Source organism: Sphaeramia orbicularis, chromosome 17 (genome assembly GCF_902148855.1).
Source record: "Sphaeramia orbicularis chromosome 17, fSphaOr1.1, whole genome shotgun sequence".
Taxonomy (NCBI): Eukaryota; Metazoa; Chordata; class Actinopteri; order Kurtiformes; family Apogonidae; genus Sphaeramia; species Sphaeramia orbicularis.
Genome location: NC_043973.1, coordinates 10439083 through 10451199, shown reverse-complemented (window position 1 = coordinate 10451199; position 12117 = coordinate 10439083). Strand labels below are relative to the sequence as shown.

At 38.0% G+C, this 12117-nt stretch overlaps 1 protein-coding gene across 1 annotated transcript in view; it reads right to left on the bottom strand.

Annotated features, from left to right (window-relative positions):
* LOC115437343 (rho GTPase-activating protein 29-like) overlaps positions 1–11801 on the bottom strand; it is a 55206-nt gene extending 43405 nt beyond the window's left edge. Inside the window, exons 1-2 of the mRNA XM_030160566.1 lie at positions 11643–11801; positions 10135–10517 (exon numbers count right to left, since the gene is read on the bottom strand). Of these exons, the coding sequence (XP_030016426.1) occupies positions 10135–10423 (289 nt within the window). The 5' untranslated portion in view covers positions 10424–10517; positions 11643–11801. The remainder of the gene's footprint in view (positions 1–10134; positions 10518–11642) is intronic.
* Positions 11802–12117: the final 316 nt, after the last annotated feature.

The following is a 12117-nucleotide window of genomic DNA, read 5'->3' as shown; positions in this document are numbered from 1 at the left end:
CGTTTGGATGTTCAGAGGCTCCGTAGGCACCGTCATCTTCTACAACACTGATTCACCAGTAAAACCCACTGGTTTGATCAATGACAGTAGTTGTAGATACTTGGTTTATGTTTACTTAATGATAGATTTTACTGATAAATTCACTTTTTCTTCAGTTTTTTGTGTTTCTGATATAATAACCTTCACCTTTAATCTGAGCTTTTATGGACATCTACATGATCAGTACATTAAATATAGGAAAGTAAGTGGTTTCCACTCAATGATACAAAATACAGAGCATAATATTAGAATAAACGGCGATAAATCACTTAAGAAATGTTAAAAAATAGAGGAAAAAAATTCATTTGGGAACTGCCACAAAAGTTTATAAAAGCATGCTGTATGGGTTTGGTGCAAAATGTTTCCCTACGGTTTCCCTTTTGAGAGAAACAACAGACGGTCTCTTGTTAAAATGAAATGTAAACATCCTCATAGGGCTCTACAACATATCAAATTTATTTGATTAATCAAGTTTTTGTTTCATGGAAATTGGAGTGGTTGGAATGAACTGCGGAGCGCGGTGAGCACATGACTGACTAGATGATCTCATTCCAGCGTGGTGCAGTATTGAATCAAATGGACATAGATGCTTTTTTTGTTCCCGTAGACCAGGACTGTATAAGCTAAGGGATTACCCACCAAGTCTTCCATCACAAACCACAAGGTCAGAAAAGATGAAATGCTCACTGTATCAAATCCCACTCGCATTGCTGAGCTGCTTGCAACTTGATCTATGACAGGTGTTGTTTAGTCAGGATTCTATCTCCAAACACTGACCCCCCACCCCCAACCTCCTCATCCTCCTCTGTCCAAACAACCACAACATTACCACCGAGTGTCTCTGTGACTTTCTTCCCCGGCCTTGTTTGGAGACGGAGCAGGACCTCAGACATCGGGCAGACAGTAAACAGCAGGCGCTCCATAAACAGCTACCTGCCCTCAGACTAATCACACAGCACTCTCTGTGAGGTCCAGGCTAATTCTTTGCTCCTTCGTCGCATGTTTGGACAGACTTTACAACAGGTGTACAACAACGACACAGCCGCATTCTTGAATCGACACAGTCAGGTATCGGGTTCAGAAAGAAAGACCAAAATTGAGAAGGGAAGCATGGACTATAAGCCAGTACAAGTTAACTACTGCTGCATGAGTCTAGTACAAACACAGATTAGAGTTTGTTAATTCGCTTTATAATCTACTTTGAATTTTTGTCCACAGACTTGGAGGACTGTAAACCCAAGTACTGGGGATTGGTTTATTACTAAATTCGTTTAAAATAACAGGAAACATATCATTAGCCTTATAGCATGATTGCCTGAGTCATATTTTTGGCCAAATTGTGATATCTGTGTTACTTTAATCTCCAAACACTGCTACTTCGTTTTGCCCAAATAGGGATGTAATGATTACCAGTATAACGATAAACCACGGTAAAATTCCGGACGGTGAGTATTACTGTTTAAATTCAAATTATCATTAAAACTGTGTTCAGTTACTGCACTTTGAAAACTCACGGTCCCAGTCCAAACCTCCATCCCATACATATCTCTCTCTCTCTCTCCCTCTCTCATTGTGGCATTCAGAATGATTTTATATGGTAAATTGTCAAAGAAGGTCCACTGTGAACTGTCCAATTACTTTTTTCCCCACTTAAAAAAACACTCAAGAATCAATAGGAGAATTGATAAGGAATTGGCTTGGTAAGCAGAATCGACAATGGCATTGATATTGACAAAATCCTATCAATTCCCACCCCTAGTGCAGATACCTCTTATGGCCATAAGATGTCATCTTTAATGCACATTTGTATGTTTGATGTTTACATGTTAATATTTTAATGTTTCTGCCAACAGAAAGTACATTGTGCATGTTATTTTATTTATTTGTTTGTTTGTTTTTTCAAAATACAACTTGGTTAAATTATTTCAGTGTGTCTATAAGTACTTTTTGAACATTTTGAGCACATTTCAACAATACCGTGACAATAATGGTAACTGTGATAATTTTGGTCACAATACCCATGATATGAAATTTTCATATTGTTACATCTCTATATGCAGATATCACAATTTGGCCAAAAATATGATTTAGGCAATTCTACTACGAGGCTATTGATATTCAGTTTCCCATGTCATCATACTTAATCATTAAAATAGGGGGAATCCTGACATTTGACACATTGGAGTTATCAGAGTTTCAACATTTCCCAGAACTTCTATTTCTATTCTGTATTTTAGTGTTTCTGGTCTCAGTTTTAGTTAGTTGTGTGTATGTAAGCAGTTTCATTTAAATTTTGGGGAATTGACTATTTGATGACTTGTGGTATTTGCTGAAAAAGGTAGGATGAAATAATGCATGATATCAAATATGATTTACACAACCTTTGGTTATGAAAGGTCCTGTGTTATGCAAAGCCATTTTATTCTTGCACATTAATCCAAAAAACCTACAGCAGAGGAAAAAGTCTCAACTGATTTTGCAGTTCTATTTTTTTAAGCCTCATACAAATTGTGAGAGTTCAACAGTTGTATAGGTTTATTAGCAGTTACACTGTTCAACATTGATCTAGTAAACTTGGTTCCAATTTCTATGCATTTTCGTATTTTATTTACTGAATCTACACAGGTAAAGATAAAAGAACTAAACATCATCAGCGCACGCTGGAATGAAGCTAAGCTAATGATCATACAATTACAAAAGCAATGTACAAGCCTCAAAGGGACTGGATGACTGAGAAACTGGTTGTGACTTGGGGAAACACACCAACAGTTTTGCAGAGTCTGCTAAGGTTAGTAATCTGTTTTTAGCCAAATGTTTGTGTCATTTCATGGTAAATGAAAATTTCTGCCAGAATTTTGTCCCTGACCGTCTTTGATTGTATGAAAAAACAACAGCCATTGTGAATGTCTCTCACTGTGAGACGTAGGACGTAACAGAGAACTTGTGGTTTTTTTATGGTGTAAAACTGCTTTGATAGGGAAATAAGCCAGAAACATAAACTGAAAGAGCTTAATCAGTAAGTTAAACCACATTGAGATAAATAGGTTCATGTTTTTTTTATGAAACATCTCTGCAGAGGAGGCGGAAAATAAAAATAAAGATCCGTACCATAATGTGAATGTTCTATTTAGAATGAAAAATTTGTATCAGAAAAAGGATCCTTCAGTTACAATTATCAAAGCCAAGGTATCGAGTACCTGTACTGATAGTGAAAAGATTACTGTCATTTTTTATTCTATAATAAAGTAATTAGTTTGTGCTAGTTCACTTTGCAGTAACTATCATAATTCTGGATGGATCCACACAATCTTTCAATGACTCAATCCATTATTTGACGAATATTTTAAGACATAAATGTCATGTTGTGAATCTACTGGAAACACCAAAACTGGTAGCTGGAGGTAAAACGTTAAGGAGTTGTTAAAAAAGGTGACAAATTGCTCTTACAAGTAAGCCCAAAGTTCTGTAAGTGAATGTCTACATACCTGAAAGAATGATGTCACTTAATACTGCATGGGAATGTGATTTGCAGACGGCTGGATTGAGCAAGATAAATGACTAAGTCCTTCAGGCATGTGACACAATTTGTATGGATGAGGATGAGTTACTTTGTTTTTATTGTCTGCTCAAAAAAACCCCAGTCTGATTCACGTAAGGCAGCAGCAAAAGCCTGAGCGCCTTCACTGCAGAGGCCTGAGCCACAGACTGTAAATTTTAGCAGGTCGGCCCCAATCGGCAACAGTGACGTCCCCCTGTGAGCAGGACCTCCAGCGGCCAGTCCACCCCTCTCCATGACCAATCTCCTACGCAAACATCCAGAGCCCATAACCATAAATCCCACCCCAGGAAACACACCCCGACCACAAGCTTGCACAAAAACATCCTTCAGTATCATAGGGAAAAGTTACTGCCCAACAAATCTCTCTTTTCTTTCTCCTAAGACCAGTGGGCCATTAAACCATTATGTGCTAGAATTCAGCTTTTCTTTCATTTGAAGGCACCACCCGCAAAGTGGCCACTTCAGATGGCAAAGGCACAATCATTTGTCTGACATTCTGCATAGTAAACAGGGTCTTACAAGTTGCAATATGCAACATTTCTGCATTAAAACATCTAGCAGAGGATTGCCCACAGTGGGGCCTGGGGGCCACAATCAGCCCACACTCCCTTGAGTATTTGATAAGTTCCTGTAGATAGATGTTATCAAATGCTGATAATAGGAAAGTGCTGTAGTCCTAACGTTAATTTTGTGTTAGAGTTTTAAAACCACTAACACTGTGCTATTATGTTTCCATACCAAATCCCACCTGCCATATCCATCTGGAATTATGGTAATCGTTCTCTCTCTTACAAAGCAACTATTTTTTTCTTACAGAAATTAATCCACCTGCAGTTAATTGTCTTTGTGGAGGGAGTGTGGCAGCTCTAAAATAATGCAATATTTGTCATCACTTCAAAATAAACTGTTTCTCAAAGTACAGTTTCAAGAACAACAAAACTGCAATTAAAATAAATATATAAATACAAACAGGGGATAAAATAGATTAAATATATTTTTGCCCTTTTAGGCCATCATTGGAAAGGACATGAGCAACTTTGGTCAAAAAACAAAAACATCAGTGCTATATGTTGCTGCCTTTACTTTTCTTTCAAATATTTCAACCAACACTCAAATTCAGAGAAATCTATAATTTTATTCAATGTATTTCAATGTATTTCAATTTTATTCATGTACTGTGGATGTCAACAGCATGTCAGCAGTTATTTCATTAGAATGAAGTAAGGTAATGATAATTTACATCATTAAACTTTAAAACACTACCTCATCTGTACATTTTATTTCTGCCTGAGGGATTTCAGATAGCTGTAATGAAAATAAAAGTCCCATGATAGCATGCTACTTCATAACATCATAAAACTATTGTAGGCCTGGTCAGTGTGTAAATTGAAATGTGCTTTGCATCAGAAACTATTTACTAAGATGGGTGTTATGGCAAATAAATATGATCACATGATCCATATTGATCAGTGTTGACATTTATCATCACATAATTTGCTAATGCTGCCAAAGGTAATATTATGTCTGGCAGCTGAAGAGCTAAGGTTCACTGGGCAAAGTATTAATATATTAAAATGGAGAAGTATTTTTAAAAGCTCAGGATAGATGTAGTATTATATAAATAAACAAAGGGAAAAAACTTCCTGTTTGTGTGTATTGATTTCTGAATTTACACGGTGCACTTTTAAACGTAGAGGCCAATATTTCCACAGTTGGCACCCACACGGTTTGCCTTCAAAACAGATATTTCAGAGTTTGCATCATTGTTGTTATCAGACATCCATGGTGTCAAACCCCGACACTGACTGAACTGCTCTGCATTACTACATGACTACATTCATACAAACAAACATCCCATGGCTGTCCAACATGAGTTTTGGCTCCATGCCATTTTGGAGTTGTTTAACGCCAAGCCCTATGAGACACTGTGCATTTAAGTGGTAAAAATCTGAAGTCAGCCTCAATGAAAAAGATTGTGACTACAGTAAGAATATATAGTTATAATATGCATCTAAAAACACAACTAAACCTCTGACTAACCAAACAAACTAATTCTGTTATGAAGAAAAAGGAACTGATTTAATATCTGTAAAAAAAAAACAGCCATTCGGTTTTAGCATTTTTATTGTTTTAACGTCTGTGAAAGAGGAGTCTGCCCCTCAGACAACAACACAATCACACACTGGTACTGTGAAACACAGAACAATGTGGTTGAACTGGAGTACAGCCAGATCTTATCAGTGTCATGATGACACCAATGGCTGAAAAAAAGCCACTGCTTTTCAGAGTGGAACTACAGTATTTGAATCAGCTGGAAACATTCTTCCTCATTACAAGACCTCCAATGTTCAGCGTCACTGGGGAATGTGGAGGTAACTTATTCTAAGGTTTATCTGAGGTCAAACAAACTGCACAATGCACAGCATACATTGAGTAAATAAGATGTCCCCCTCATGCTCTTGCAGCTGTGTTGGGAGATGTTTGCTCTGCCCTGGAGTGAAACTGTAACAGCACTGGTGTGACATGCTATTGTTGTTCTTTTCCGCCTAAAGCTAACAGGCTACAATATATAACTAAGCTTTTCTTAACTTTAAACATCCAAACACTATCTGCAGTCAACAAGTGAAAGTATATCTCACCCCGTTCAGCCCAGTTGGCTTATAGTTTAATCCATAACTCACACCACACGTTTCTCAACACACATTCCTCAACTATTTTGGTATGATAATGAGGTCAAACCACCAAGCTACTTGCAACTATTTGTAAAAAAAAAAAAAAAAATCTCCTCTTTTGGTAAAATAAAAATTAAAAAAAATCTCCTCTTTTGGTAAAAAAAAAAAAAAAAAAAAAGGAGATGTACTTACTAGCTGTTAGTACAGTTATTATGGTCTAGTGTCCTCACAAAAATAAAAGCAAAAGCAACAAGGAAAATAACAGATCCAACTGTTTCTGCAACAGTGGCGTTTTGTAAAATGACTCTTTGTGGTGAACAAAGTGAATGAACAAATTCCTCATAAGCAGCTGTTTTGTCCTGTACTTTTCTGATGACAGCTTCACCCAGAGCAAACACATTTAAAATACATTTAACACAACTGCTCCCATGAGACGTTGCCTTTAACCTCAATAACAGAAGCATCAATTTTTCACTTTTTCTACCATGACATTTTCAAATCAAAGATAATACAAAACACATGGCTGTTTGTGAGCTGCAGATGGGGTGATGCATCTAAACTGAATTTATTTTGATTTTTGAGTTGAGTTGATTTTTTTAGTCAATCTGCCTCACACCTACCATTAGTCTATTGAAGGCACTATAGCTACAAGTGAACATTTGTTCTAAAGGAATGCAGAGTATGCAGGAGAGAGGGGGGATGGGAGGGGGACATCAGCTCAGGCCGTGTGGAGTGAACCTCTTTTCCATTCTGATTAAAAACCATTAACCAAGCTGTCTTCTGCACAGCAATAAACAATCAACACCAAACTTGAGAAATATCCTGACATTTTACTTTGTTTTATGCATTTACTATAGTATAATCTTGCAACGTAATGTATTCAAATGGAGCAGTGCATGAGTTAAGACAGTCTGATTTTATTATGTTTACATACGGATCCTATAATATCTTACCTAGTGAACTGAATACTTTTGTTTTCTGTCATTCTAACTTAAGACTTTAATTCTAAAATTTGCTTCAGTTTATGAAAGCCTGACGTTAGCTGATAACAGTATGGGTTTGGTGCACACTTTGAGAGAAACTACAGACTGTCTCTTGTTAAAATGACATGTAAACATCCTCATAAGGCTCTATGACATCAAATTTATTTGACTAATCAAGTTTTTGTTTTATGGAAATTAGAGTGGTTCAAATGAACTGAAACAATGCACAAAATGAGCGCAGTGCAGAGCTGTGAGAGGAGGCTTATTGGCTTATTGATCAATCATGTGAGTTGATGAAACATGTGAGTGGACAAAGATCATTTTGGGACAACAGGGGGGTAGAGACAGGGGTCACTTACTCAGTCAAAACTCGCAGAGCCTTACATTCTTTCTTCAAGTTACATTCTTTGACAGCTAAACTATTGTTAGGCAACTGCACAAAGCACAACTCTAGCGATTGCTGTGACTGAGGCCCCAGTTATGATTGAAAGTGTAAATCTACACTACAATCTACACCCTGGGGAGTCTATAGGCGTGAAGTTGTGGGTGTGAATGTGGTGGGTCTGTTGAACTCAGGCTCATGGCCACTGATGAAGTTTCCCCTGTGGGTTTCTGTCAACTAAACATGCCGTGTGGATGTACTGCCTCCCAACTTAAAAACAGGTGGGAGCCCTCCAAGCTAAATAAGCATCTTCCAAGCTACATGTCAAGCAGCGTTTTTTAGTCTATGAGGAGTCAAACCCACCACTTTGAAACAGGAATACAAGGCTGCCAGGTGACTGCGGAGTGCATGCCTTTCAGCAAAAAAAAAGGACAGTGTACTGTTTTCACACAGTACTCCAGTGACAGCTATGAAAAAAAAAAAAACATGAGAGCGAGCCTGTGTCTACATAACCTTCAACAGGCTGTACAGGAATAAAACTAAATGTACAAAACTGTACATGTACAGTTTTAAAATGGTATTATATCCATCTTTCTTTTAGTCATGATATCAGTTTTAGTTTCTTGCTTGCTGACATTAAAAGTAGATTTTTGTTAGGGCTACATACACTTGTATCAGCTGTTCTTCCAAACCACATGAGGAAGTTTCTCTAAGAAGGAAATAAAACATAAACCACTAAACCCAATAATAAATAGCTGAATGGCATAATAGGGTCATATGGTATGATTTCATCCCCACCTGCTGAATAAGAGCTCTGTTAATGTGAAGGCGTATAACGAAAAATGGTTGTGTGATGGCTCAGGGCAACACTCAGCACGACGCTGGGCAAGGCTCTCTCTCAGAGGCCTCACTCCTCCAGCCAGAGGAATGGCTAAACAACTTCCTCCCACTTCCAAGACCTGCATTTGGACCTCACTGTCTGCCTGTGTGAGTGAGTCTGCGTATGTAAGCGTCTTTTAACACAGCTGTAGGAGTAGCTGTAGTGAGTGGTAGCACTAAATTATTGTTCGTACAGAAGGATTTCCGTGAATGAAACAAAAAAAAAAACAAAAAAAAAAACAGTGGGTCTGTTCACAACGACAGAATATTACACTGTACAAAAGCGTGTACTGCCACAAAAGAAACTTAAGATCTGTGACTGCCACGTCTTCATTTGTCACTAATTGCAGTAATCATAATCAGACCTTTGTTTGTCACTGTGAGGGTGTCAGTGTGGCCAGAGTTTGTGAAAACAAGCGCAAGCCATCAAAACCAAGACAGGCGAATAGCTGTCTCTGCTCCTGTGTCTGCCCGGTTAGCGCCTATGTGTATGCAGCGGTGTGTGGGTGTTTTCACAGTTGTTAACACACTAACAACCCAACAAGCACTCCAGCACATTAACAGTGAGGTTGTTATCACACTATAAACTGACACTCCACAGGTGGTTCTGGCTTTCTGTCACTAACAGTCTTCAATACAACTTCTGGCCTTATTAGTTTCCTATTTGTAACATCACAGAGAACATGACCCATGCCTGAGCACGGTTCACAGAGCACCTTACAGTACCATGAGTGCAACTATCAGGCTCTTCCCTTTAATTATGAGACTTTGTAATAGTACTTAAGCTGGAGAAACACAAAAGATACCTTAAAAACACACAGACAATGGTTTTCCCAGAAATAGTCAGCCTTTTAAGTAGTAGTCATCCGTTATTTGAGAGTTTTGCTATTGTTTGTTGACTTCACTGATGAAAGGGTATTTTTTACTTTTTCTGTCAAATATTTTCAAAAACTAAAAATGATATGAGTCCAGTTTTCAGTCAAGTAATGGCCATAAAAGCACTTAAGACATTTACAAACCAAGGGAAAACTCTGACTATGCTCTATTTATTTACTTACATGAGATTAAACAAATGGAAATTGAGGAAAACTTTACCACTGAAAAGAAAACAGCCACTGTAGTGCATTGGAAACCACCTTTTGTACAAAACCATGGGCTTCCCTAAACTTTGCAGAGGTTTTTGCTGCTGCCTGGTTCAGGGTGCTTGGGAACAGAAAACCAGCAACATTTCCAGACAAAAATATTTTCATTTCATGTCCCCCAAGTCATGGGTTCTCTTGCAAGTAAGTTTTACCGTTCTTAACTTAAAATGTGTTAAATAATTTTAGAATTACTACCATGTCTGTGTGTGTATATATTTGGAACAGCTAGAGGAGGTAATAAATTAACAAAAGCCTGAAAACAATACTTAATAAAGAAGTCCAGTGGGGTACCAACTACAGCTCTTAGATCTGGAAACAGTTGGTAAGTTGGTTTTGATGCTCTCCACATTAACTGTATATCAATTTAGTGCCCTAAATGGCTTACAAACAATAAGAAAACCCCTGAAAAACAGTGATACAGAGTTTATCTCTCTTAGTAATGCAAATATGGCTCTCCTCCTGCTCTTCTTAAACTCACCTGTACTTTTGAAAGCTTCCTTCAGGTTGAGCAGCACATCTGCAAACCACCTCACGTCATTCACCAGCTGCATCACATACTCTGGGTCCACTCCCGGTGCACCCACCAGGTGAGATGTTAACCCCATACTGCTAAGAGGGTTGGAGGACTTGGAGCTGCTGCGTATATCCCAGGTTTTTGTGGATCCGGCTGAGAGGGATCCCGTGTGGGGCTTGGAAAGGTGTCGTGGCAGGCCCTGGCTGTGTTTAGTCCCACTGCCACCGCTGCTGCTGCTGCTCTTCCGTAGCATCCCAGCAGCCGGTACAGCTGCCACCCTTTGAGGAGGGCACAGGCCACTTAGCCCCGGATCTCAAGACGCCGCCTCAGTCCCTGGATGGCTGGCACTAGATTAGATTAGATTAGATAGAACTATGGTGATCCTTTGAGCAGAGCCTTCAGGAAATTGAGGTTCCAAAAGCAGCACAACACTGAATATACACACAAGAAATACCACAAGAAAAAAGCAACACAATAACTATAAAAAACCAGTAGTGAAAAACTGCAATTGCACGTTGGAAAGTACTTGTAGAAACAACTAGCAAAGTAGTAGTAATAATAATACGTAGCTTATGTTACAATATATTACAGTACGCACAATATGTATATGTATACGTATAGTTTAACAATCACAGAATAAAAGCACTAGTAGAAACATGTGGCAAAGTACCTAGTAAGAATAATAATAATACAATAAGTAGTTTATTATGTTATAATATTAAAATATATTATATTATATCTTGCACAGTATGTATATGTGTGTGGTATGTATATAGTTTAATAATCACATAATAAAAAGTTACAATAAAGTGATAATAATAATAGTAATCATAACAAGTAGACACAGAGGAATGAGTCAGACGGATGAGCATGTATTTATCATAATCATCCTGTTCTCCAACCTATTCAATGTAACAGGCACATGGAATACCTAGTTAACACAAATTACACCAGATTTCCCATTTAACAACAAATATACAGTACATTACATCTGTCTCAGATTATTATTCACTCCCTTCTTACTGTAATGCATACAGTATTGACTTTACAGTAAGCAGTTAACGGTCGCCTAGTCTCACATAAACGTCATTTAAAGTAATTAAACGTGTTTTTGTAAACTTCAGATAAATGTAATATGTCTTCATCTAACATTGTTGAAGTGTTGCACGATGTTTTGAAGTAAAGTTAGCTAGCTAAGATTGTAGAAAACAAGACAAAAAAACAAGCATTTGCATTTTACCATACATACATAAAAACATGTACTTTCAATGATAAAATACCACAAAAGAGCCCCAAAGAGGTACATTTAAGACACATACACAATACTATACAAATATGCAACTTAAACATGTTTTTGTCAGGACGGTTTACGATGAAACAGTGATGCTACTCCAGCCCCGGCGAGAAAAAAAGTCCACCCCGGTCATAAACTGTTTTTGCTGGCACAGCCAAAATACGCTATTTAAACTCACCTGTTCGGCGACATAATGGCCACGATATCCGAGCAAAACTTTTCTCAACGTAGCAAGTTAAAACCCCAAAACATTACCGCTTGATACACAACGTCCAACAACAGGCAAAAATAACTTCTCCGCTCAGAGTCACTGTACATCGAGAAGAAGGCTACTATCGGCAACTCTCAAGTCAATCGTAATTTACTTGTCGGCTTGTCACATGACGGGATAGGTGCCTTCTGATTGGCTATCCTCTGTCAGCGGTTTGACCTGTGATGCTTTCGAAACCTGGAGGAGTTTTGGCGACTCTGTTTGAAGCGCAAAGAAAACGTCAGAAACAGCTGTAGACAGTGGAGTAGTTGTAAACCATTTCAGCGAGATAGTAAAGTACGTTTAAGTGTCATACCTGGAACATTTAAACAAATAAAATATGAGATTTCATTCCCGCCTTAACCCGCCAGTGTGAATAGCCTATGTCAGTATTATAATAATG